This window comes from Aethalodelphis obliquidens, unplaced genomic scaffold, assembly GCF_003676395.1.
Source record: "Aethalodelphis obliquidens isolate GAN/ISIS:26980383/991018 unplaced genomic scaffold, ASM367639v1 scaffold26, whole genome shotgun sequence".
NCBI lineage: Eukaryota > Metazoa > Chordata > Mammalia > Artiodactyla > Delphinidae > Aethalodelphis > Aethalodelphis obliquidens.
Genome location: NW_020837970.1, coordinates 13,582,999 through 13,610,475, shown reverse-complemented (window position 1 = coordinate 13,610,475; position 27,477 = coordinate 13,582,999). Strand labels below are relative to the sequence as shown.

Here is a 27,477-nt window from a genome sequence, read left to right as displayed (position 1 = left end):
TTTCTTTACCAACCTGGGCCACCTTCCAGGCCCCAAGATAATACCAGGGGGCACTTGCTGACATCTTAACAGGCATTAATTCAGTTAATCCTCCTGACAACCCTAGGATGTAAACACTCTTATTGTGTTTTGGGTTTTTTTTAAGATTTTTTTTTTTTTGATGTGGACCATTTTAAAGTCTTTATCGACCTCGTTGCAATATTGCTTCTGTTTTTTATGTTTTGTTTTTTTGGCCGCAAGGCATGTGGGATCTTGGCTCCCTGACCAGGGATCGAACCGCACTCCCTGCCTTTGCAAGGCAAAGTCTTAACCACTGGACCACCAGGGAAGTCCCAAATACTCTTCCTGTTATTCCAATGAGGCAACTCAGGCCCAGAGAGGTTAAGTATACAACTTGCCTCAGATCACCTGTCTGGTAAGTAGCAGAGTCTAGATTAGAACAGGCAGCTGCAGCCAGAGGCAGCCGGAACAACGAAGTCCCCTGAAATGTGTGTGTGGGACGGGAGCTCCCAGGACAGGTGGCGGGGGGATGGGGGGAGTTCACAGAGGTGAACAGAGGTGTGTGCGTGCCCTCCAGAGCACTGGGGGAATCCATGCCCAGACACAGAGGAAACAGCCAGACCAGGAGTCTCAAGACATGGGTGTTAGGCTCAGCTCTGCCCTGTACTTGCTGTGTGACCTTGGGCTCCTCATGGTCCTCTCTGAGCCTTGGGTTTTCTCACCTGAAGCATGAACACAAGATCTCCAGGCACCCCCTCTCCCAGCTGTGCTTCCCTCACTCATAGATCCATCCCTCCACAGCCCCTACCCACAGACATTCCCAGAGGCTAAGCAGGGAAGGGACTGGACATGGGGGTGGGCTGTGAAGCTGAGAGGAAGGAGCAATGGAGGGACTAATGCCTCTCAAAGAACCTAGTCAACAGAAGGAAATCCATTCCCTCTCCGCCCTCACCCCAGGCCTGGGCTTGGGTTTGGGGGCAGTAAGCCCCACCCACCTCGCTTCCCAGGGCCTGCAGGGACCAGGCTCCCACGACGCTCTCCAGAGACGGGGCCTTGTTTAGAAAGTGTCTTCTTTGGAGCCTGAGTCACTGGATCCCTGGGTGGTCTGGGGGAAACCACAGAGTTTCTGTCAGCACCACAACCGGGAAAGGGGGAGGACAGCAGGTCCCAGCGCCACTTGTGCCCTCAGCAACTCAGCCTGTTCTGTCTGGGACTTGGTTTCGCTGTGTGAACTGAGGGGCTAGAACTGGAGTCTCAGACCCCCACAAAGAAAGGCAGCCACCGGGCCTTCTTTCTTAACACTCGAGGCCACCCAAGGACCTTAGGGAGGTCCTCAGCCTCAGGACAGAGCAGGCCTCGGACCGAGATTGCTGCAGGGTTGAGGCCCCTGGGCCCCCAGAGTTCAGCCCTTCACGCTCACGGACCGTCCCCAAGGGGCAGGCCCACTCCAGCAAAGCTGACCACAACCAGCACATGAGAGGACACCCAGCCAACACCTGAGACAGAGGTTTGTTCCTTCCCCCCCCAGGGAGCTTGGGCAAATGACAGCATTTGGGTAAGCATCCATTCCTCCGTCCGGAAGAGGAGAATGGCAGAGAACACCCCCGCAGAGATTTCTGCGAAGACAGGGTGCGTCAAAATCACTTCACGAGTAGGAAGGACCCACAAACAGTGAGTTAGTGTCAGTTGTCACTGACTTGAAAAGAAGACAGATACAGTGACTCCTTGCCCATCCTCACACAGCACAGCCCAGCTCTGCTCACTGCGCCCCAGGAGGACCAAGGCCTGGATAGCGGGGACAGCAGAAGGAGGAGGGCCTCCCGGGAAGCTCGGGTCTGAGGGTGGCAGAGTAGAGTGAAAGGGTCTGGGCTGGCCGGCCTGGGTATGGGGACAGAATCAGCAGGGGTGGGGAAGGAGTCTACTGGCATATAACTTCGGGAAACCAAGTGAAAGAGTGTAGTTCTTGGAGGATGTGGCGGCCGTGATTCCCACCTCCTGGCAGTCACACTCTTGTGTGGTCCCCCGACCCCTACCCCCCCCCCCCACACACTGCAGCAAGAATGGTTTGTGTGATCAACAGAACATGGCAGAAGTGATGGCAGGACGCTTTTGAGATAAGGTTAGGAAAGACAGCAGCTTCACACTTGGTCTCTCTCTTTTGGATCAGTTGCCACGTCATGAGTCGTCCAATGGAGAGGCCTACGTGGCAAGGAACTGAGGCCTCCAGCCAACAGCCACGTGAGCGAGCTTGGAAGTGGGTCCTCCAGCCCCAGTTAAGCCTCAGATGACCACAGCCCTGGCAGACAGCTTGACTGCAGCCTCACGAGACCCTGAACCAGATCCACCCAGCTAAGCTGCTCCTGCATTCCTGAACACGGAAACTGTGATAATAAATGTGAGTTGTTTCAAGCTGCCAAGTTTTAGGATCATTTATTACGCAGCAATAGATAACACACAGGACTTCTCAGAGCATTTAACAGGCTAATGTAAGTCTCCAAGAAAGAAGATATACAATGTAACATTCCCCTTAGTTATCTGGCCAAGAAGGCCTTCTTTTTTGAGTTTTCTCAAGAGAGGAAACTGATTTAATTGATATGGCTCTGGTTAACTTCTAACCTTGATCTGTCTCATGAGCTTGTCATCTACCCTTCCAGAACCTTAACTTTTCCCTTTTATAGAGTAGAAAGAAACCACCTGCCTTTGCATCAATCATGACTACACTTCCAGATGGGCAGGTTCTGAGCTACTTGGTGGGGGGATGGGAGGGTAGCTTATCTAGGTCCTAAAAGGAGTTTCACCCTGGGGCTCAGGTGGCTTCTGTGAGGTGGTAGGTGGGTTCAAGACCCACCATCTCAGTCTTTCTTCCACAGGCCATTTCCCCAAAGTGGTGAGAATTAATGCTTTCTAGCTTGCAGACAGCTCAGAGATGAGAGGCATGGACCCAAGTCTTCCCCATCAGGCTGAGAGTTCCTCTAGGCCAGAGCATGAGCCTCCCGCATCAGACTGGAAGAGTTTACCTAGGATGGATGGCCCATGTACTCTCCCTCTTCCCCCTGAATCCTGTGGACACACTACAGCCATGGGTGGGAAGGAACAACAGAACCTTCTCTGGCCTTAAGAGCAAACATACGACCTTCCTCCCTTTTTTTTTTTTTTAACAAATTTATTTATTTATTTATGGCTGTGTTGGGTCTTCGTTTCTGCGCGAGGGCTTTCTCTAGTTGTGGCAAGCGGGGGCCACTCTTCATCGCGGTGAGCGGGCCTCTCACTGTTGCGGTCTCTCGTTGCAGAGCACAGGCTCCAGATGCGCAGGCTCAGTAGTTGTGGCTGACGGGCCCAGTTGCTCCGCAGCATGTGGGATCTTCCCAGACCAGGGCTCGAACCCGTATCCCCTGCATTGGCAGGCAAACTCTCAACCACTGCGCCACCAGGGAAGCCCCCTTCCTCCCTTTTCAATGTAATTCCCTCTACTCTTTAACCGGTAAAAGATTGAAATCAAGTTTCGGGATGCCTGATGGGTCAGAAACCCACAGAAGCCCTGCATGTTCCTCTTTGTTAAAAAGAAGACAGTTTAAAAAAAAAAAAAAAAACTATAATGCGAATACTTTATTATCAACGAGTGACTGGTATTAGCTTTTTGTCTGGGCATTAATATTTCAAAAACCATACACCAAACCCAGGCTCTTCCACCTAGCTCTGCTGTATCATTTTCTTTAAAAAAAAAAACAAACAACAACAACAAAAAAAACCATAAAGAAGAGGAAGGAGGAGAAGAAAGAAAATATATCTGTATTATAAGCCAAAGTGCGTCTTTCTTGTTTTGTCCATATACACACATTGCACCATACATAAATAATTACATTGTAAAAATGACTCCATAATTACAAGTATAATATATATTTCCATATAATATATAAAACTTTATATTAAATCTAGGTAGATGATATCTGGGGGGGGTCGTCCGTGGGGGCTGTGTCTCTGGGCACGGGGCCCCCATTGGCGGGGCGGGTGGCGGGCCGCTATCTGTGGTTGTTGAGGAGGATCTCAAGCCAGCAGGGGCAGGAGGTGATGAACTGCCGGGAGTAGCAGGGACCCCAGCCCTTGGCGAAGCTGATGCGGACGCTGTTGGGGTCGTAGGGGCCGTCGGCGGCGTCGGGCTCGGGCCCGTGCTGGAGCAGGCCGGAGCGCTCGAAGTCAAACACCTTGATGGAGTAGCCGGGGGGCACCTTGCGGACCACCAGGGCGCGGCCGCCGGGCGCGTCCAGCGTGGGGGAGTTGACGAAGATGGGGTGCTCGCCGCGGTTGTAGGCCCACACGCCGTCCGGCTCCTTGCTGAGCAGGATGCCGAAGCCGATCTTGCTGCGCGTGCGCCGCACCGACTCACTGCGCTGCTCCAGGTTGAGCTGGCCCAGGCAGAAGCCGCTGCCCTGAGGTAGGTCGTAGAAGATGCTGACGGCCTGGTCATACACCGCGTAGAGGCGGCCCACCCGTGTCCGGTGCTCCCAGTAGGCCACGCTGCACCAGTGGCTCGGCTTGGTGGCATCCGGAGACATGCTGGCGTCTGCAGGGCAAGCACAGGGCACGCGGGTGTTATTCCAGGGCAGCGGAAGCGGCACTGCCGCCTGGCCGGTGGGCTTTGAGGGGGGTCTCTGGCGCCCAACAGACATGGGGAGCACTACTGCGGGCCAGGCCGTCCCCAGATTTAACCCACAGCAGGACCTCACCGCCCACCCCACCCCCAGACACACACGAAGGCGAGGCACCTACTGTGCCAGGTGCCTGTGGGTACCCAAACACGAACCACACCCGGCTCCTGCCTGTAGAATTTTACAAGCCAGCAGGAGAGGGACACACACCCACACACCCAAGGGAGGGACTGACTGGCGAGCACCTACATTGTTCCGGGTGCCGTGCTCTGCACTCCTCACTCCGCACGTGACTCACTGGGTCCTCCCATAACTGTGCGGAGGCCACCTTCTCACTTTACAGACGAGCTTCCGGGACTTGGCAGCCACCAAGCAGCCTGCCCAAGGCCACTCAGCCGGCGAGTGGCACCACCAGGATTTGAACCCGGTCAGTCCAGGCCTCAACCTGAACAGAGCGGGGTGAAGCTATCAGAGGGCATAAACCGCCCCCTCAGAGGGGACTCAGGCATAGGAAGGCGCGGTGCGGTGGGGAATGTGGCCCCCAGGACCTCTTCCAGCCCAGAATGGGAATCGTGGCTGCCCGACGGCGCCCAGCCTCAGCCTGGAGCGTTACGCAGGGTCTCCCAGTAACCCCCACCCCCGGCCCCTCAAGTTGGCTCTCTGGGCAGGAAGTGCAGCTTTTCACCAGAACTGTAGCCGCCTCTGTGAGACAGAGAAGCAGAGGGTCTCTAAGTGCAAAAGGAAATCGCTCCTCGAGGGCTCCAGTTTGCCAGCAGCTCCTCTCCGGGCCTCAGTTTCCCCATAGACAGCAAAGGGGTGGCCTGCACGATGACTGGGATCCCTCCGCACGCCAGCTTGGGGCATCTCTACATGTCTGCATGAATTTAACAATTTTCTGAGACCAGGCGTAATACCAGGTATAGGCAAGGGGCCCATCTTGAAGGGCAGCCCCCTCCTCACTGCTCTCGGGTGTGGCCGGCTTCTCAGATTCTGAAGCGTTTTGACATCTGGTCTCTCCTTTGAGCTCAGGGCTCTGACAAGCAGGTGGGCACCCACGACTGCCCGGTGGGGTTGTGTCTTCCCACACAGGCCCCTGGCTGGGGCTTTTGCAGAGGGCGAAGGTCTGCTGGAGGCCTGATGAGGACGCACTGAGGCCCTTTATGGCTCGGCTTCTCCAAAAGAAACAGATTAAAGTCCAATCAGGGGCTTCCCTGGTGGCGCAGTGGTTGAGAGTCCGCCTGCCGATGCAGGGGACACGGGTTCGTGCCCCGGTCCGGGAAGATCCCACATGCCGCGGAGCGGCTGGGCCCGTGAGCCATGGCCGCTGAGCCTGCGCATCCGGAGCCTGTGCTCCGCAACGGGAGAGGCCACAACAGTGAGAGGCCCGCGTATCGCCAAAAAAAAAAAAAAAGTCCAATCAAACCTGAGGGAGAAAGCACTGCCAACAACTTCCGTCAGGAGCCTGGGTGAGGTCAGCTCTGTCTGCCTTCAGCCCAGCCCCGCCTAGAGGCCCCAGAGCAGCCGGGTGACAGGGCTCCTGACATTCTCTTCTGTGCTGGGAGGCCCACCTAGCAGGAAAATGTCCACCTGAGGGGCCTCCTGTGGGCTGCCTGCTCTGCTGTGGCCTGGGGCTGGGCACAGTCCCGAAGGGCATGCCCCTTGCCCTCTGCCTGGCATTAAGATCCCAGCCGCAGGTCCCCAGGCCAGCCCCTGAGGACATATCATTCTGTCTCACAGTCCCCATCCAGGCCCCTCGTGGTTCTAGCTGATGGTCGGGATGGGGAAAAGAGGCCCTGCTCCCTGCCCTCAGCTGACTTGCCCCTTAGCCAGTGGGCAGAGAGACAGCTCTAGCCCGTGGTAGGTGACACAGCTGCGGGCACTAGGCCAGCCCCAGCAGGTGGACAGCTAGGAACACCCCAAGCCATTGCCCCTTTCTTCATCCATCCATCCAGCACTGGTCTGAGAGTTTCCAAGAGCCAGGAGAGCAGCACCATCCCAGCCTGGCCGTGAAACTGCAACGCAAACCTTCTCACCGAGCGACAAGAACTCCATTAGTGCACTAGGCACAGAGAGGCGGGGAAGCAAAGAAGCTATGCCTGGAGAATGTCGGGTGACAAGACAGACAGCAGGCATCCCTGAGTGCCTTGCACGAGCCAGGCGCCTTCTTCACAACGGCCTTGGTCGCACCTGTTATCACCCCAGTTCACAGGTGTGGTAACTGAGGCCCAGGGAGGTGCCAGAACCGGACAAGGGCACACACCAGTGAGCCAGCATCAGTGCCAGGCCACACTCCCGAGGGCAGCTCTTCTCCGTACTCCGGGCAGACACCCCCCAAAACCCAGGCACCAAGCAAATGCCCCCCTTCTCGAAACCTCACCCCATTTGTAACCACGACTGCTCTCGTGGTCTGTGAGTCCTAGAGGTGCTCACCCACAAGCCGGTGAGTCACTGCCCGCCCCAGAAACGAAAGGTCTTCATTCCCTGAAGACTCAGCCAGTCCCACTGAGCGAGGGAGTGCTGCCATCCCCTCCACCGGTAAGCTCAGAGAGGCCACCCGAGTCATCAAGTGGCAGCTCTGCCCCCGGAGGGAGCCACGCTGTCGTAAAAGGCAGAGAAGCAGTTTAACAGTCAGGGGGTGGGGGTAATGCAATTGAGGGGGTGGGGTAATTCCTCCCTCCCAGCTCCTAAAAGGCTTTCAATTCAAGGCCAAGTGGGCCTTCCTGTCCCCCTCCTCTCAGTACCTCCCACCCCAGCCGAGCCAAATGCGCCCTCGCCCTCTACCCCCATCTCATCAACACCTGTGTCCCCGGCCTTGCCCCAGTCAGCGCTCTTCGCAGGGGGATGGGACCCTGTGAGTGGGGATGAACCCCAGCCCCTCACCCCCGCCCCCCCACCCTGGAGCTGCCCTAGGGCCCAGCCTGCCCCATCCGTGGCGCTCAGGGACACTCCCCGGGCCAGGCCTCACTTTCCGCGGCCTCTTTGGTTGAACAGACTGGGTAACAACGCATCAGGCCTGGGCTCCAGGCCACGTCTTCCAAATTCCAGGGGATGGACTGCCGCCTCTGAGAAGCCCTCTCTGACCTCTCCCTCCTGTGCGCCTAGAGCCTTAAATGCAGTCCCTCCCTTGGCCTGAGCAGGTGTCTGTGCCCCTGGCTGGCCTCAACTCTCAAGGAGGAAGGGGTGGGTCTTAGTCCTTTCTGCATCTGTCCCAAGTCTGCATGTATCCCCAGAGTGCTCTTGGAACACCTACAAGGGACGAAGGAAGGAAATAAAATAGATCCCAAGTGTTGGCACACTGCCCTCACCCCTACCCCCCACAGGAATCCTGCTCAGCAGGTGGGACCGATGCCCTCAGGCCCAAGGGGGTGCTGGGCAAGGACTAGGGTCTCAGGTCTGATCCTGAGAGAGCAGGCCGGCAGGTGAGCCCATCACCATGCTTGGGGCATCCCCGTCCCCACCTAGCTCTGAGGGTCTCTGGGCTCCAGAGCTGGAGGGTTCCCCCGGCATCATCTCATCCAGGGAGCGCCGATGCTTTGGGCTTTCACAAACCAATACACTGTTTAATGGAGGGGTTGGGAATGTCATAAGGTTACCACGGTTTTATTTTGTCACATACAGACTTATTAAAAACCCCAAGACCATCTACTATCACTAGCACAAAAGATAGTAATTTGATACTCACAAAATAGGTAGGACGTAAATCAGAAAATTTTAAATTAATACATTTAGATTATAAGAAGCTTTCTTATTTCTTGCACCATGGGCCAACGAGAACTTAGTCCGGAGGCTGGCCTGTGGGAACTATCAATTGAGTCCAATGTCCTTGTGCTTCCAAGATGGCACCTCCGGGGGTACCGGGTGACTTGCCCAAGGACACACAGCAGTGGGTGGCAGAAGTGGGACCAGAACTAGAGACCCCAGATTCTAACCTAATGCTTGTCACATGATCCAAAAGGTTTCCTAGTGAGACAGACCTAAGCTCTCACCACTGACTGGATAGGTGGCCGTGAACAAGCCACTGAATGTCCCCAAGCCTCAGTCTCCCCATTTGTAAAACGGACTTACTCATAACTGAGCACCTCATTTGCACAGTCCATCTTTGGATTTTCTGGCAACTCTGGCAGCAGACCAATCGGGAGCAGAAAGAAGCAGCTGTCTGTTTATCCGTCCCAGCGCTGGCCTAACCCTTCCAAGGCTAGGGCTCCTTAGGGGTGTCACGGGTCACGACCCAGGGTCATTCCCCAGCACGGGAAGTTACAATAGGACAATGGACGGCAATGCCCTTTGCAAACGGTAAGGTACTTTACAAATGTTAAGGTTTAGCTCCCAGCCCGGTACCTGAGATGCAAAGAGATGCTCAGTAAGCGAAGGAATGAAGGGTGAAGCAATGAATAACTGAACGTGGGGACACAGATGAGTGCTCCTGGGGTTCTATTTACACACACACGCACATGCGCACATGCGCGCGCGCGCGCACACACACGTATTCAGACCTCATGCCGTGTGTTCAGAACAAGCTGACCCGCCCTCTTTGAGAAGGCAGGCACCCCCAAACCCAGGGTCACCTCTCCACGCCTCACAGACGCAGAGCCCCACCTGACCCACCACACCTCTCGTCTGCGGCCTGGGCTGCCACTCAGGCCGCGAGGGGATAGTCTCTTGCAGAAGATCTTTTGCTTCTCGTGGCTCCAGGGCTGTGGTCCCGCCATCAGCCTAATTAGGAACCAGCTCCTTAATTGCAAATAAATACCGCGGAGTCAGGCCCGAGTGAACAACATCAAAGATGACCGCGCTCTGACCGAAACTCCTGCTCGCTACCCCCTGCTCAAGGCCTGGCCTAGTTCCCAGCCAGACTCTGGGTCCCAGCTGGAAAGGTTCCAGGGGAAGGGGGAGAGGAGAGGCGCGGTCTAGCGCGATGTCTGGGGCAGATCTGGTGGAGCGGCACCAGGCCGGGGGTCAGGAGGCCTGAAGCCCGGTGTCCAGCCTCCTGGCCCTGATCAGGCAGGCCATCTCCCTCCTCCTGGCCTCAGTCTTCCTTTCTGAACAATGAGCTCTACATTTCTGTGATTTCATGCATGTTCACAGCAGCTCTACTCGTAATCACCCAAACTTGGAAAGCAGCTCAGATGTCCATCAACAGGAGGATGGACGTTATGGACTAAATGTTTGCGTGTGCCCCCCCCGCCCCAAATTCATGTTGGAAATCTTAAACCCCAATGTGACAGCATTAGAAGGTAGGGTCTTTGGGAAGTGATTAGGTCATGAACGGGATTAGTGCTCTTTAAAAGAGACCCCAGGGCTTCCCTGGTGGCGCAGTGGTTGAGAGTCCGCTTGCCGATGCAGGGAACACGGGTTTGTGCCCCGGTCCGGGAAGATCCCACATGCCGCGGAGCGGCTGGGCCCGTGAGCCATGGCCGCTGAGCCTGCGCGTCCGGAGCCCGTGCTCTGCAACGGGAGAGGCCACAACAGTAAGAGGCCCGTGTACCGCAAAAAAAAAAAAGAGACCCCAGAGAGCTCCCTCATTCCACCGTGTGAGGACATAGCAAGAATACAGCCATTTATGAACCAGGAAATGGTTCTCACTAGACACCAGATCTACCGGCCCCTTGATCTTGGACTTCCCAGACTCCAAAACTGTGAGAAATAAATATGCATTATTTAAGCCACCAATTTATGGTATCGTTATTATAGCAGCCCAAACAGACTATGATAATGGATAGACAAAAATAAGCCTCATCCACACAGTGGAATACGACTCACCAATAAAAACGAACAAGCTACTGAAACACACCACGATGTGGGTGGATCTCAGATGCATCCGGCTGAGTGAAAGAAGCCAGACACAGAAGACGTGCTGTGTGTTTCCATTGATACGAAACTCTTGAGTAGATAAAACTAACCTACAACGACAGAAATCAGAACAGGGATTACTTCTGGGGAGAGGGGACGAGGGAACTTTCTTGGGTGCTGGAAATGTTTGATATCTTGATTGGTACAGTGGGAACTCAGGTATAGACACTGTCAAAAATCATAACCTATGCACTAGAGAGCTGTGCATTTCATTGTACATATGGTGCCTTGAAAGAATTACAACGAAGATAGTGGAAATGTGCTGCTAGGCCAGCCCTCTGTGGCCATCCTGGAGTGGTCCCAGCAGGGCTCCCAGGTGGTCCAAGGGACAAGCCCTGTGTTTCCCGGCCAGAGAGGGGCGGCCTGGCCGCCCGGTGGCACCCACATTCCTGCCACCAGAGGGTGGTGATGCCTGCGGCGGGCAGGAGACTGGCCTGACAGTAGGTCCCCTGCACTGAAGCCGGCCCCTCCGACGGCTGGCGTTCCTTCCTCTCGGCCTCTCTGCCCAGCAAGGGTGCTTCGAGCCCAACGTGTAATTCTGTTGGGGTGCCGGGGCACCAAGGGGGCCAACTGCGTCTGGGGGAGGCGGGGAGAGCTGAAATCCCAAGCAAGCCTTTAGCTTCTTCGAATCAGCAGTTTTCTGTCAAAACAAAGGGCAGGAACGTTCCTGTGTGCTCCCCCGTGGGCCGCACGCTCCAAAAGCCTGAGCATACGCAATGCAGCTTGTTTTCCTTGTGATTCCCCCCTTTCCACTGGGCCAGACCGCCTTGGACTCACCCATCCTGGGAGGCAAACCAGAGACATGCCCAGATTAAAGTCTCCGATCCCTCAGACTCTAAGGAAGCTGGGTGTGGAGGCTCAGAGCATTCGCAGGAAGCTGGACCCTGAGTCCCCGGGTCTCCAGGGCCTGGCTGGGCCACTCATGCTCCTCCATGTTCAAAGCTTTTGCTGCTGCTTCACACCCCCTTGGGCCTTAGCAGCCTCCCTGCCTCTCCTGGGGCTGGCCCAGCCGCACCTCAATGAGCGATGAAACATGGGCAGACCCCATCGAGAGCTGGGAAGGGAGACTCAGAGACTCAGAGAAGTTAAGTGACTTGCCCAGGGTCACCCAGCAAGTTGGTGGCAGAGCCAGAGAGGAGCCTAGGGCTGGCTTTTCCAATCCCCTTTGCACAGGGCCCCACTGGGGCCTCCTACCCTCCTGGAAAACTCCTTTCTTCTGTCCCATGTCATGCCTGTGGCTTTAAGTTCCCATCCAACCAGCAGCTTTTTCATCTGAGGCTCCCAGGCCTGGGAGTAATTATGTGGCCCTGCATCTGGTTAACCTAACACCCCTTTAAAAGCCTTGTTTGCCCATTAGATAAGTAGTTTTTGTTATCAAACTAAAGAGGGAAAAAGAAGTTTCCACTTAACCTTCCTTTGTCATTTTAAGCTACAGAAATGGCTTCAGGTTTTGAAACAAGTCCAGAGATACAGCATTAATTAGAAGCCCTTTTTTTTTTTTCTTTGTTAAGGGAGGGGGAGACCAGTCCTTTATCCACTGGGATCCGGCAGTAAAAGCAGAGAAGGAATGTGCACAGGGCCATGTTAATGGTCAACAGCTTAGAACAAGCCTCTCCGCTGAACGCTTTCCAAAAGCAGGGCCCAGCTGACAGGAGTTTCCTCTTATTCGCTCCCACCCGCCCCTCCCCACCCCCACCTCAGCTCCAGCACCTTTGGCCCCCAGAGGAAGCCAGGCTTCCAAGAGGAAGTTCCTAATCGGTCATTACATCACGGGCGGTCTAGCCACCGCCACTGCCTGCACGGGGTCCACCTTGGGGGCTCTTTCAGCCGCTGGTCTCTGGGGCCAAGGACTGTGCTTTGCCACCACTTAGCAGACAGTCGACCAGCCTCTCTGCTCTGTGTGTGTGTGTGCGCGCGCGCGCGCGTGTTGTGTGTGGTGCAAAAGGAGAATGACAGCAAGGGGAGGAGGGAGGCCAGGAAATGCGTGATCCATGTGGCCAAAATTCATGATTCTGCAGATGCAAAAACTGAGGCCCAAAGAGGGAAGGGAACTTGCCAAGGTTACAGGGAAAATTTGCAATACAGGGGCTTCCCTGGTGGCGCAGTGGTTGAGCATCTGCCTGCCAATGCAGGGGACACGGGTTTGAGCCCTGGTCTGGGAAGATCCCACATGCCGCGGAGCAACTAGGCCCGTGAGCCACAACTACTGAGCCTGCGCGTCTGGAGCCTGTGGTCCGCAACAAGAGAGGCCACGACAGCGAGAGGCCCGCACACCACGATGAAGAGTGGCCCCCGCTTGCCACAACTAGAGAAAGCCCTCGCACAGAAACGAAGACCCAACACAGCCAAAAATTAATTAATTAATTAAAGTACCCTTAATTTTAAAAAAGAAAGAAAATTCGCAATACAGTGGCTAGGACCAGTTGGATGTCTCCTGCACAGGGCCCGGAAGTAAAGCTGCCTGCATGTGAATCTCAGCTCTGCCACTCACTAGTGGTGAAATCTTGGGTAAGTGACTTCACCCCCTGGGCCTCAGTTTCCTAATCTGTAAAATGGGGATGCAATCAGAGTTTACTGCCTTGGGCTGCTGGGATTAATTTCAAGTGCATTGAATAATCCCTGGTTCAAAATAAGCACTCCATAAGTAACAGCTATTATTTTTTACTAGTATTATTACCACCATCTTATCTCTATATGTTATTTGCATAAATTATTTAATAGATTGACTCAGCCTGTATAGTTCATAAGGGTATTCATATTAGGTAATAATAATACCTGCAATGTGCCAATGGAATTGAGAACCAAGGGGAAATAAGAGGAGGAGTACTAGTAGTAGTAGTAATAATAACAATACAATAAGGCAGCCAGTAGTAGTAGTAATAATAGTAATGATGATGATTTACCAGCCAACATTTAATGAACCTTTACCAAGTGCCAAGCAGAGTATGAAGCACTTTAAATGCAGTATCTCAACATACTGTCAATCCTCTCAGTAATTCCCATTTTAAGAGGCAGCTGAGGCCTGAATGTCAGGTAGTGTGTCCACAGCCCTCAGCTAGGAAGTTGCAAAGCTGGGATTCAAGCTCACATCTACCTAGAGACAGGGGGCTTTGCATTACTCTCTCATGGTTGCAACCTATGGGCTGCAAACCTCCAGAGGCCTGCCGAGTAATGGCACAGGGACTGTGCTGTAATGACCCACCCGTGTCCACTCCAAGCTGGCACGTGGGGACTCTATAAAGACTGGATGTTAAAAGTGGCCCTTGGATGTGGCAATGTGGGGACCCCACCACACGCTGCCCACCTTCTAGGAAGACTGGGGTTTTTCAGAAACCATGCCATATAACAGCTATCTACGGTCCCCTATGCAGCCCTGCAAACACATACACTTTTTTGGTTTTTAAGTACAGTTTCTCCCATGCACTCCCACCACCCCTCCTCAACACAACGAGCATTTTCTAAATGCACTGCAGTTAGGAAGGGTGACCTTGGGAAAGGGCTGCTGACCCTGGCTGAGTAACTGGAGTGTGGGAGCTGCCGGGTGCTCTGTGCTCGGCACCAAGTCCAGGAAGCAGAATCACCTCCATTCTCAGAGGACAGACCCCAGGGACAGAGGCCACACAGCAACACAGCACGGGAACCCTGACCGACGGCCTCTGAGCCCAGCTCCTCTCTGCTGTGCCCTCGCTGCTGCCTCATCTGCTCCCTCTGCTCTTCTGGGGAGTCCATGGAACCCCTGCCCTGAGGGGTTTAGAGGGATGTGAGTATGAGGATAGTCAGTGGCCGCCCAGCTGAGTCGTAACTGGCCTTCTCTAGAGAGAGGCCTGCTGGGCCCGGCAGGAAGGCCTTTCTTCTGGCCTTGGTGCCCTGACCCCAGCCTGCTCGGCCCCAGGTCTCTGGTTGAACAAAGTGGCGGTCTGGGCTGTGGGGAAGGTTTCCATTCATCTATCTTGTGCAGTAGTCAAAACAGATCCTGAAAAGACGAACTCCTCTTGTAACCCTGACATAAAACAAGCTTTCACCTGGGCCCTAATACACACAGGCCTGCTCAGTCTCCTCCACAGGTAGTTTCCCTGGCACCTACCAGGACCTAAGACTTCTATCAGCATCCTTCTCGCCCTGCCTCCCTGGCAAGATTGTTCCAGGTTCCCTGGGCCCAGTGGGCAGTGGCTTCTCTCCCCAGACCTCGGTGCTCTGTGGTCCAAGCTCCCTTCTTAAAACCACTCTGCAGACAGCTCCAGCTTCTGAGAGCCCCACTGAGGCAGCCATCAGATCACTCTCCATCAGAGTGAGAAACACTGATGAGAAACTCCTCCCCAGAAACACTGGTGTGCCGGCCTGGCCTGGCCCCATGCTCCTAAAGGAAAGTCCAACACCCTAAGCCACCCAAGGAGGCAGGGCAGGGGAACCACTCAGACTTCTAACAGGGAACCAGGTCCGGGTGGGAGAATTCTGGTTCCCTGTGCCCTGGAAGGAAGGATGGTGAAAAGCATCTGTCTTCGAGGGGAGGGGAGAGCCGGGCGATAAGCGGCTTATAAAATCAGCCCCACGTTTTCCAGAAGGAACCAGTTTCTGCAGCAAAAGGCTCTGAACTTTGCTCCCATTCCAGGTCTTCTTTTGTTTTATCACAGAGTCAGACTCTGAGTGTGTTTGTTTGTTTTCTTAGCCAGAGACCCCCTGGGATGGGAAAGCCTGGCTTTTCATATTGCCCCTGGAAAGATTCTAAAAACACAGTGTGCACCATAATGAAGCTGGGTACCTCAGTCCCCAGGAAAGAGAAGGCGGGTGTGAGAAGGGAAGGGGCCCCCCAGTCCTCCCTGGCTGCGGGTCTGCCCTGCCGATGGCCAAACTCCTGAATTCACACAAGAACCAGGCCCCTGGCTGCTCTCTGGGTTCCTGTCTCGGCGGAGTTTGGGTTTTCACACCTTAGGCTTCAAGTGCCAAAGTTCACTGACTCAGCCCAACCTTGACTTCCCTGTTGAAGAAAATCGGCCCTTTGGGGGTTCAGATGGGGACAGCCTGGGCATGTGTCAGAGGTGCGTTGGGGGGCGCGATCTGTGGCAGTTGGCGGTGTGCTTCAAGGAAGCTCATTTGGGGGTACTTTCCGGCCCTGCAGGCTATCAGAGCTGGGGGAATTCAGGACAGCTCCGTTTCTCTTTTATTTCCCAAATACAATTTGAGTTTTATTGGCAAACCTCCTGCCTTAAACTTCTACTTGGACCCAATGTAAAGCCATAAAAGCAAAGTACCTTAAAACTGCCCTCAATGAGCCTGTCTCAGCAGCTCTGCGGGGCTGGAACCTGCCCTGGTGCAGAAACACCCCAGGGGAGGCACCCCTGCTACTGGGATCCCTTAGTTCCCTGTGCTTTGAACACCCCACTCTGTGTGTACTTTGTCCATCCCACCCTCTCTTGATCTGGAAGATTCCCTGAAACCACAGGCAGCAGAGAGGTGAACTAGTGCAGATCTTAACAGCTGGGTTACTGTGGGCAGGCGACTACGTCTCTGAGGGCCGGGACCAGCTACAGAATTTGGGGGGCCCAGTGCAAAGTGAAAATGCAGGGCTCCTTGTTCAAAAAGTATTCAGAATTTCAGTGGTGAAAGCATAGCCTTAAATTGAGCTGAGGCCCCTTCTGAGCACGGGCCCTGAGTGGGGCACTCACTGGACACCCATGAAGCCAGCGTAATAACTCACTCAAAGGGGTCAAGGGCAGGGGGCAGGTCCATGACGGGCCTAACAACGGTAACTAGCACTTGATGAACGTGAGTTTCCTCCTCCCTTCCCCAAAGTTTGTCAGACTCTTACTCAACCGTCAAGACCCCGATGTCACCTCCTTTGAAAAGCCTTCCTCAGTCCCTGCGTCTGAACTGCACGGCCCCTCCTCCATGACACTCTTTGATGCCATCATCAGGAGGGCGTGTGTCTCCACCGCACCCACCTGCAAGCTGGCTGGCCTGGCATGAGGCGTCACTCATCTCTGCCCCTCCTCCCCCTGAGACCTGGCACCCTGCCACCGGACCAGGGCGCTGTCAAGAATGGGCGCTGAATGGAATTTCACATCCAAGAGCTGGGAGGGCACTTGGGAAATCATCGGGTTTTCCCCAGGTCTGAAAAAGATGCAGCAGCTGTACCGTTCCCATTGAATAGATGACACCACTGAGGCTCAGAAGCCAGGACACTGAGCGGGGGAGGGAGAAGCAGCATCCCTACTTGCTGATCCTCATGGTGCAGCCCCACCAATGGAACGCCGGATGAGCTCGCTATGTGCCACACTTGTTTCAGTGGCTCAAAAAAAAAAAACGCCTAAAGCCTACAGTTGTCTGGCAATGGGGGTGGATTTAATTTCTCAGACTCGCTAAGTCTATGAGGGTGAATGGAACAGGGAGCACGGCTGTCAACGGAAGAGTCAAAGAATAGGATGGGGAGCTGGTTCTCTTATTTGCAAAGTTCTCAAAAATACGCCTCATCTAACACCAGCCTGGTGTCGTTTACCAACGAGCCAGTACCATGTGACCTTTGCAAGTCAAATACACCTGCCTTATTTACATTAAAGATGCACTTTGGGATAAACGCCCCCAAATTAAAGTCCCGGGGTGGGGGCACTCAAATTAAATCCTTGCATTAAATCCTTCCCTTAAAAATATCCTTCTGTAACACAAAGGTACATGATCTACACCTCTTTAGTGAACACAGCGTCCTACAGGCTGGAGTTTCTTCAAGTGAGGGTTGCCTGGATCACATACATTTCTGGAACACACAAGAGTGCTTTATAATAAGCAAAAAGCTAATATTGACTGCAGAGACCATTAAGCCCCAATTAAATACTAATATCTGCTGTAAAGAGCACAGTAACATGAGCTTTAAAGGTTCCCTGCAAAAATGTTGCAAGATGACCTAGGGCTTGGCAGAAGCTCACGCCTGCGAGCCGGCCTCCTGTCTGTGGTTGTGCTCCTGTGTAAAACTGAAGCCGCTGAAGCTGCTCGGCACCTTCCGTGCCCAAGCTCCAAGCTGCCTGGAGAGGGATGGCTTCTTTGCTATGGGGCTAGAGGTGCAGAGAAGGGAGCGCGCCAGGCGGTCCGTCCATCACATCAGGCCAGCGAGTGGACACAGCCCCGCAGACTTGCGCCCCATGCCTCAGCCCCAAGTCCAGGACCCGTTTCCAAAGCAGAAGGAGGCGAAGCTTGGTTCTCACAGCCCCTGTAGCCCAAGCCAAGAAGGTGGCTGTACCCCCATTGATAGTGATGGTGGGATACTGTTTCTAACTGTGGAAGGTTTTCCAATTCTCCAAGCCCATTTTAGGTTATGGAATATAAAGCCCAGACAGGTTGGGTGACTGCCCACAGGGGGTTAACGAGGAAGGAGGACCAGGGCTCATCCACGTCTTCGGAGGCCAAAGGTGCTCCTTCCACTGTCTGCGCGGTGCCCCACCCCCGCTCACCCCCGGCCAAGCATCTTGGGAAAATGAGTCATCAGCTCAGTAACAGTTTCTCAGAGTAATGCTTTAGTCTGTGTCCAGGTACACATGGGCACACGCTGCACGACTCAAGTCAATGCAGCGATAATGTGAGCGCAATTGTCACAACTGTCAACTGTGCTTCTGTTTAGTCTCCTATTCCCAAGGCTAACTTTTCAGCCAAGAGGGGCACAAGGCTTGTTTGCCATGATCCAATTCTTAATCCTTAATTGTCTTCTAGGAAAGACAAGAGGACCGGGGAGACCTATGGGCAGAACCCAACCGATGGCAATGCCCAAGTGCCTTCTAGAACTGCCTCCCGCTCCTGAGGGCTGTCTGCAGCCACAGGGACCTGTGTGATAAGGGGAGGAAGGAGTGCCTTTCCTGAATCATGGGGAAGCCTGAAGAGGCTCTTGGGGAAGGGAACTGAATAATCGTGTCTACCTTTGCAAGCAGCACACACCTGGCATGCACGGGCTCAGCGAACATTAGCAGAGCTTTGCTAAGTAATGATCCTGCCGTCGCTGGGTCACTACTGAGGCCTCGTCTCCCGTCAGCCTATGGGAATCCAGCTGCTATTGGCCACTGTCCGTCCACATACCCCGTCTCATTTAACCCTGAGAACAATCCTAGGAGGTGCAGAATCTTACAGAGGAGGAAATGGAGGTTAAGTCCCCTGCCCAAGGTCACAAAGCCAATTAGCCAGAATGTGAACCCAGGGGAGCCAGACTCCACACCCACTCTTCCTTCCATCCCTCCTTGCAGAGTGTGACCCAAGGGGCACTCAATTTCTAGCCTACACTGGTTCCCCCAGATAGTGCAGTCTCTCTCCCGGCCATCTCCTCCACTTGAGACCTGTACCTCCTCCGCTGCCGCTGGTGCCTGCCCCTCCGCGCCCCCCCCCCCCCCCCCCCCACCTCTACTGCCTCCCTTCCCCGTGGGCACAAATGACTCTGCGGGCCACCAGTGTCTGCTTTCCTGGAGCACATGCCCAAGTTGGGCCCACTAAGGAGGACCTGAAGTAATTCAGCCCATAAATCATGGCCATTGTGAATTTCCCTTTTAGCCACAGGCCAAGTCAAACTCTTCCTTCCCCCACTGTAGTTAACCACTCTGGGTTCACTGTATCTCTCGCGGCTGGCTCTGCCTGGCTGGGGGCCAGCGCTCAATTATTAATTAATCTGGGAGGTGCAGGTTGCATTCTTGGCCACCTAACCACTTCCTCCTCCGTCAGGAACTCACAGGCCAGGCCCTTTTAGTTACATCAAGCGTCTCACAACATCCCAGCCCTATCTTGTGGCCAGAGCTGCCAAGAAAGGACGCTTAAAACCAGAGTTAAAAATAACAGGAGAAAACCCAAACACCCAGAAGTCCCCTTTCCCAACTCCATCCCACAGAGCCAGCACTACCTGTGTGCAAAAGCAAAGCGTGCCTCAGCTGCTCAGGTGTGAAAGGGGACATCTCCTCCCATAACACACAAGCCGCTGCGTGCGTGCGTGCGTGTGTGTGTAGGAAGTGGGTGGCTGGGGAGCCCTCCCCTCTGAGAATTCTCACTAGCCAGAAAGAGAGACACCAAGACTTAAAACAAGCTAAGAGGCAATCCAGAGTCTGGGCACGGGAAGGTGCTGCCGCCGACATCACCAGCTCGCTTTATCCTCACTGGATGAAGGAAACTGATAGGCAGCTGCGTGAGCAGAAGGCAGGAGAGGCTCCAGCCGAGTTCAGGTTTATTCAAGTGGTTCAGGCGACTTTGGGCGTGAGGAAGAGGATGGAAGTGTGAGCCTCTCCTTGTCTGGGTCAAGTCTATGGGAGGTCTTTGCATGGACAAACACCCCAAGAAATGTGGGGATCAAACAGAGCAAGGTGACCAACCTTGGTGTGAAAGGTAGCCCCCTGTGACAGTGAGGTCCAATTATGAAATCAGACCACGGCTCTCTTGAGATCGGTGCCGAAGCCTTGGGCCAAGTGGGACCACTAATTCCTGATTAGAAGTAATGCTGAAGGGTTGACGTCAATGCTACTGGGATGAATGTCAAAGGTGAGCTGTACGACCGGTGAAAGACAAAAATGATAGAGGGAACATCTCAGGTCATAAAAAGGGATAAACATCTGCTGTTGCTGGAAAGTATCCTTTGGTCACCTCCTCTCCTCCATCCCCCACTGGCCCCACACACACCCCACAGTATGTCAACCTCACCCGCAGTGTCCCAGTGTGTCCCGGTCAAGCTCCGGGGACTTAATCCCTTAGGGTGTAGTCTAGGAAAGCTCTTTGAAATCTCATGCTTTCTACTCCATGACATGTCTGCTTCCGATCAGATAAAACAAATGATTTGTCCCCCAAGCCTTCCTATAACATGGACACTCTGGGGAGGAAGGGACACTTTTGGCTTCCCTTACCCTGAGCACTGAGGCTCTTGGTTAAAGCATGCAAGATAAATGATCGTGCACATACATCAAGTACCGTTCATTAGGACCCATAAATCCAGAGTTTGTAATAATTCCGAAAGCAGCTGGGTTGAAGTTAAAAAAAAAAAAGTTTTGATAAACAAATGCAAAATATAAATAAGGTTCAGGAGAACTGTTTATCCTACTAGCACTGTATAAACAACTGGCATACCAATTACAAATCGCTCTTATCGGTGCACTAAAGCAGATCTCCGAATGACCTCTAACGGAAAACATTATCCCCGGTTAGCATCACCGTCTATGGTATTCAAACATCACAAAATTTGGTTTCTAGACAGTAACCTTTCCAATCAGCCACCATCCAATCGCCTGAATTGATGAGTCCCTGAGTTGTCAGTGTTCCCTTTCTGTGCAACTGGAAAGGAGGCCACTTGGGCGACTGTACCTCCAGCACCCCCAGGTCCCTCAGCGGCCGTCCAGGAAGGAGAGGTAGCCCTTGGCTCCCACAGGCCAACATGCCACCCAGTTATTTCCGTGCCCATCTGAAAGAAGCAGCGTTTCCTAGGGCTGCTTTCCTAGGGTATGGCCAGGGGACCCAGCCAACTGGGGCGTTTCCACGTGAGAGAGGGTAGGGAGGGGCCCCACCCCATGTGGAAACCCCTCAGGCGTCAACTGCAGTAGGGGAACTCGGGATGTTTATGGCCTCCTTGGTGACGTCTAATGAGCCAGGCCCCATGTTTTCTCCCTGGGAGGAAGCGCATTTCACCTCCGGGGGAGGGCTGTGGTGGTCACTGATGTTTTCTGAGAAGCAGGCAAGGTGAGGGGACCGCAGATTCAGCGCAGGGAGTCTGAGGTGGCAGGAAGAGGCCCGGGCAAGGCCGGGAAGCCGTCAAGCTGAGAGGGTGTGTTGGTCCTGGCCCGGGAGGACAGACTGTGAGGCCCCAGAGAGGCGGGCAGAGGGCCAAGCTGGAAACACCGGGGGCTGCTCCAGCCCGAGGACGTGGCCCTGCCAAGTCGGGGAGGCGGCACTGACAGGCGAAAGGCAGATTCCGGCCAGGCGGGTTCGCAAGGCCACCGAGTCAGGAGCAGCCGCCTGCGTCTCTGGGCACGTGGGGGGAGCTGTGCCAAGAAGACCCGGAGCCGCCAGCCTCCCCGGGTGCCCCTGTCCCGGCGCTACCCCGGAGACCGCCCGCCTGCGGAGCCCAGGGGAAGGCAGAGCCCCTCCGAGTGGCACTGACCTCAGGCTCAGCCTCGAGGTCGGAAGATGGTCCTGCTCCCTGCACCTTCCATCTCCTAGTTCCAGAGCTGCCCAGCAGAGCCCCAGTCCCGCCCCGAGACCACCGCTCTGCGGCTCCTGCCCTCTGAGCGTTCCAGACATCTTCTGGATCACCAAGACCCTGTGGGACCCACTGGGTGACGGAGCCCGCCTCAGAGGTGCTCCCTAGGCTAGCAGGGGCCTCTCTGCTATGCCCTGTGGGGAAGACTCATCTTGTGTCTTGTGGGGCAGGGAAGCCAGGAGTGCTGGCGGACGCTTTTTCTCCTCTCCCTACCAATTCCTTTGCACCCCCCTCCTTGGGCTTCACATACTGCTATCAGGTAAGACCAACAAAAATATGAAGGCTGGGACCTACCATACGCATGCATCTGCCCCCAGATGGACGTCCTGCCACAGACACCATGGCTTCTGTAGCTGACCCGCAGGTTGACCAGAAGGATCTTCACCCATATGTTTGGAATCTGGGCATCCACTTGGTCTAACCCTCTCCCTCCTCATGGCCTTTACCGTAAAACAGGCAGACCGACTCACTTACTTATAAAGACCCACATCCTAGTAGGTCACTCACGCCAGTCTGACCATCTCTACCTTCCCAAGGTGCCCCTCCTGACCTCTCCCACCCAGCCACTGGAACATGCAGGGCCCCACCCTGAAACCCTGAAAGCAAATTCCCTGAGGGGAAAGAGTGGGAAGGATGTTTTCAAGAACCACTCGTTGTGGGTTTGGGGTCCAGCCAACAGAAGGGCCACGGAGAGGCAAGAGCAGTATTTGCTTACGAGGCAGGGCTCCGCTCTCACGCTCGTTAAATGCCTACTGTGTGTGAGGGTGCACCAACCCGGACTCCCTGGAAGAAGGAATAATCAATTCTGCGGCAAGGGGCGTGCTGGAGGCCGGAGGGAGGAGAGACTAACGGCGATGTCAAAGGAAATCAGAGAGGCTCTTGTTTCTGTAAACATCGCTCGTTCTGGTCAGTTCCAAGCTATTTAGTGGGCTACACACACATGTTTTTTCCCTCAAACCAAAAGAGCCCTCCCTAAGACTCCAGGCTCAGGGGAATTAAAGAAACAGCATCAACATTCTTTGCAGCTGGCCCACAGGAGGTGCGCACTGGCCCGGGCGTGTAACTAACTGCAAGCCTGCAGGAGAAGTCCCACTCCCTGGGAGTTCTGAGGGGCATTTCCCTGCTCCCAATTCAAAATGGTACCTGTCACTTGGGGAATCCACCCACCGCCCTGGTGGGTCGTGTGAATGTCTGAGAGTTGAGGGTGGGGGAGGCCATACCAGTCCTGGATTGGTAGAAACTCGGAAAATTATAGGGTGCTCTGGAACATCCTGTCTAACAGCAAAAGCATGCTTATTTCAAAGAGAAACTTGGAGGAAGTAGGGGTATCTAAAGGATTCTTGGGGAGCTGCTCAGTGTCAGCGTTAGAACTTATTCAGCCCAACCTCCTCCCTTTACAGAAGAGGAAACCGAGGCTCAGAGAGCAGCAATCACTTGCTGGAGGTGAGGCAGCAGCAGAGCCGGGTCTCACAGCTAGCGCTCTTGTCTCTAAGGAATGACTCGGTTCTATCAATACCACTGGGCACAAGGAACAAATACTCCTGATGAGTCTGGCCAACATGAATTATTTTTGCAAAAGGGTCTGTTTGTTTGTTCTTGTGAGTTGCAGGGAGAGAGTCCTTCCTCGCATGGCTGTCAGAACAACTCCCCACCTCTGCCTGAGTAGTGACCCGCCCCGGCTGGCCGGCACCACCACAGACTCTCAGGCAAAGGATGTGCGTTGCAAAAATGGGGCAAAGTTTCCTATTCTGAAGATAACATTGTAAGACACAGGAAGTCTCCGAGCAGAGCCTGAGTTTCCAGAAGGTCTCTGCACACCCATTCGCAACCACTTCCATTGTACAGGGTTCCTAGAGATTCGAGGCTGGGGGATGGGGCAGGGGGACAGTGCTGGGAAGGGGCAGCAACTGTGACTCAGGTTAGAGTCCAGAGAGGGCTTTTCAGGCTCACTGGGCCTCCCTGCAACGCAGACCCCTCTCCGAGGGCCGGCTTCTTCAACCGAAAAACAAAAGGGTTAAAAGAGCCAGTGTTTCCCCTGCTTTGGGCCCTTATGTCCAGATTCCCAGGCCCCGCCCCTGGAGATTCTGATTCACGGGTCCTGGGTGGAGCCCAGGAATCTATGTTTTTCACAAGATTTAAGAGGCCTCTCTTCTGGCTGATATGTCACTATCCCACGAGCAGAGGGTTCAGAAGCCTGGCACAGTAGTGAGAGCGCTGGCTTCCCCGAGGGAGGGATGACAGGGGCAGGAAGGAGACCAAACCAAATTGACTTCCTAGCATTACACGGACGTGGCGGTCCCAGTGCCGGGCCAGGAGACCAGCAGGGAAGGCGACACTCTGGAGCCGCCACGGATGGCCCTGACTCAGTGCACCTGGGCGTGTCTGAGGACAGGCCCTTGGGACAGCGTGCGCCTCCTCACGGGATCTAGCATCAAGGGCCTCGGCTCCAATCCCAGCTCTGCCACTTCCTAGCTGTGTATTAGGGACGAATGGCCTTAGTCTCTCTGGGCCTTGGGTTCCCCATATGTGAAATGGGATCAAGGGCAGCCAGGACGAAGAATCGTGGGACAGGGAATGACTGTGCTAGGAGCTGACATGTCCTGCCAGCTCACCATGTGCCAGGCACCTATTTCTCACAACAACCCTGGGGTGTAAATATTATTAATTGCCCATTTGATGGACAAGGAGGAAACTGAGGCCTCCTGACCCATCCAAGGTCACCCACTGGTAAGGGGTGGTGCTGGGATTCACAAAGAGGCAGTCCAACCTCTGCTCCTGCGGGGCGGGGGGCGTGCAGCAGGCAGGGAGGCGCTCTCTCCACAGATGCCCCCTTCCATGCTCAAGCACTGCCCAGAGCCCCCACAGGGCACAATGCTGGTCTCCTGTGGGGCCAGGGGACCAGGCACACCTCTGCCCTCGGAGCTCCAAGCCAGGGGAAGAGAGGACAGGACCACCAAGAACATCATAAATGAGGGGCAGCGAGGCAAAGAAGGTCGGGCCACCAAATCCCCCTAGGGAAGGAGGATGCTGACTGGTGCCCCAGAGGGGTGGAAGGGGTGGGGAGGACGGCCAGGCGCTCCAGGGCTGAGGGACGGCCTGGGCGAAGGCACACGGGCAGAAGTCAAGGCGAAAGCAGTCTCCTAAGGCCAGATCACAGAACACGGAAGGGCTCGTGGAGAAAAGAGAGTCTATAGGGGTTGGCTAGGGCTGAGCACCTGGGGTGTGTTGTGGGCATGGGTAGCCACGGGAAGGTGGTGGGCAAAGAGGGTCACAGCCTGACTGGTTCTCCACTGTTTCATGGGCATACATCCCTACACCCCACAGACTACTAGCTCATTCAGGGTGGCGACCCCGCCTACAACTGGGTGTGATTAATACTGAGAGACAGGTGGCCATTATAAGTGGGAACTCTAGGACTACAGGAAGCACCCAATACTGAAGATGCAGAGCTTTTTTTTACCTCATCTTGATTTGTCCAGTCCGTTTAGAGACAAGACAGACCACTCTAGTTTAAAAAATCCAAGGGGTGAGGCAGGGACCTGGCATGGTACAATGGGACAAGCACCTGTAAATACACAAATAGACATACTGCAACATATTTGCAGTGTTGTTCATAAAATTCTCTGTCTACTGGATCTGTCAGCTTCTGAAAGCACTGTGTTTTTAAGTCCCATTCTCCTGGGGGTTTGTCAAATTCCCTTTTTATTTCTATCTGTCTTTTCATTTAGAGATCTCAAAGCTATGTTGTTAGGTGTATAAAGATCCTTGATTATTATATCTCCCCGAGATATAATAATTTAGCTTTGATCTATGTCAGGCGTCAGCAAATGCCAGATGTGGCCCGCCACTTGTTCTGGGCACTACAGTTTTACTGGAACACAATCACAGGCATTGTGTTATATGCTGTCTGTATATGCCACAATGGCAGGGTTGAGCAGTGGGACAGAGACCGAACAGCCTGCAAAGCCGAAAATATTTATCTGGCCCTTTACAGAAAAGTCTGCCAACCCTTGATCTTTGTAAAATTTGCCTCTTTGTTCCTTCTAATGCCCTTTTGTCTGGAATTATATTACCTCATATTAATACTGCCGCACTTACTTTCTCTCTGTTTAGCACTGACTTAGTGTATCTTTCCCCACCAGTTCTCTTCAGTTTCAATCTGCCTATATGATTTTGTTTAGATGTGTCTCTCCTGAAAATCCAGCATGTAGCTGTGTTTATAAAAACAGTCTGAGAGCTTTTGTGAAGTTTACTGTCACCAGCGTTCGGACCTGCCGTGATTAAAAAATAATCTACTCTGTTTCGTTGCTGTTTTCATCCTGCTCAGCTTAAGAGTAGTTAACTGGACTTCCCTGGTGGTCCAGTGGTTAAGAATCCGCCTGCCAATGCACGGGACACGGGTTTGATCCCTGGTCCAGGAAGATCCCACATGCCGCGGAGCAACTAAGCCCGTGCGCCGCAACTACTGTGCTCTAGAGCCCACGTGCCACAACTACTGAGCCCACGCACTGCAACTACTGAAGCTCGCGCACTCTGGGGCCCACATGCCACACCTACTGAGCCTGCGTGCTGTAACTACTGAAGCCCACATGCCTAGAGCCGGTGCTCCGCAACAAGAGAAGCCACCGCAGTGAGAAGCCCACAACGAAGAGTAGCCCCCGCTCGCCGGGACTAGAGAAAGCCCGCGCGCAGCAACGAGGACCCAGCGCGGCAAAAAAAAAAAAAAAAAAGAGTAGTTTACTCTCAGGAGGAAAGTGGGATGGGGAAGAAAGGGAGACTTCTGCTTTATCAGTGTATTTCGAATGTTATATAAAGAGACTATAACTATATTGACTGTGTGATGACATGTTACTTTATATTTAGTAATAAAAAGGAGAGTGCTAGGGAACCCAGGGTCATGACTATAGAAGGATCTGTGTGATGAATTCTTCAGGCAACGGAAGTTCCAGACACACTTTCCTCCCACCACCTCCACCCGCAGACATACACAAAGACAACAACTTTATAGAAACGGGGTCTGTATAATGTGGAGTAGGCTTCAAGGAGGGTCCCTGGCCCTCTCCGTCATTTTAACCAGAAACCAGCCCCTCAGAGTCATGGGAAACTGCTCCTTGAGGTCACCCGGCCTGCCAAGGTGGCCGTCCCTCCCTCCCTGGCCCTGGCCCGGTCATCTCCACGTCTGAAGAGGGCCCGATCCCCAGTGCCCGGGTCCATCGCATTCCGCCCGCCCTCGGCTCTGTTGTCCTGCCAGCACTTCCTTCGCAGCTCAGTGGCCATTCCAGCATCCAGGGCGTGTGTGCGGAATGCAGGGATCGCGGAAGGCCCAGCCCAGCGCCCTCCAGCACTGAACCGCTCCCCCCCCCCGCCCCCCCCCCCGACCCCTTGCTCCCAGCTGGCCCCACCTCCAGAATTTCCTTTGGCCCCTCCAGCACACTCCAGAACACTAGAGCCAGGCGAACCCTCCAAGAGACTGGGGGCGAAGCCCTGAAAGGGGCCGGGATCAAGATGCACCAGCCCCCAACCTGGGGGCTCAGGCAAAGACCCATCCTCAGGGGGCTGGACCGTACCTCGGGAGCCACCAGGAGGGATGCCCCGGATTCAGACTCTGCCCCTGGCAAGTCCCATGCCAGTCTGGGCCTCTGCCTGCTCTCTCCTGACTCCATGGGAGTCCCTGTCATTAAAGAAAGGGTGGCTGGAGGAGGTCCCCCATCGAAGGGAAGGGGTGTGTCCTGCTATGTCTGACCCGGATCCTGGTACCCACAGACATCAGGTTCACTCGCATGT

The 27,477-nt window shown here is 54.3% G+C and overlaps 1 protein-coding gene across 1 annotated transcript in view; it reads right to left on the bottom strand.

Annotated features, from left to right (window-relative positions):
• Positions 1 to 3,765: 3,765 nt before the first annotated feature.
• The window catches only part of SMAD6 (SMAD family member 6), a 75,757-nt gene continuing 52,045 nt past the window's right edge, over positions 3,766 to 27,477 (bottom strand). Inside the window, exon 4 of the mRNA XM_027123403.1 lies at positions 3,766 to 4,561. Within this exon, the coding sequence (XP_026979204.1) occupies positions 4,020 to 4,561 (542 nt within the window). The 3' untranslated portion in view covers positions 3,766 to 4,019. The remainder of the gene's footprint in view (positions 4,562 to 27,477) is intronic.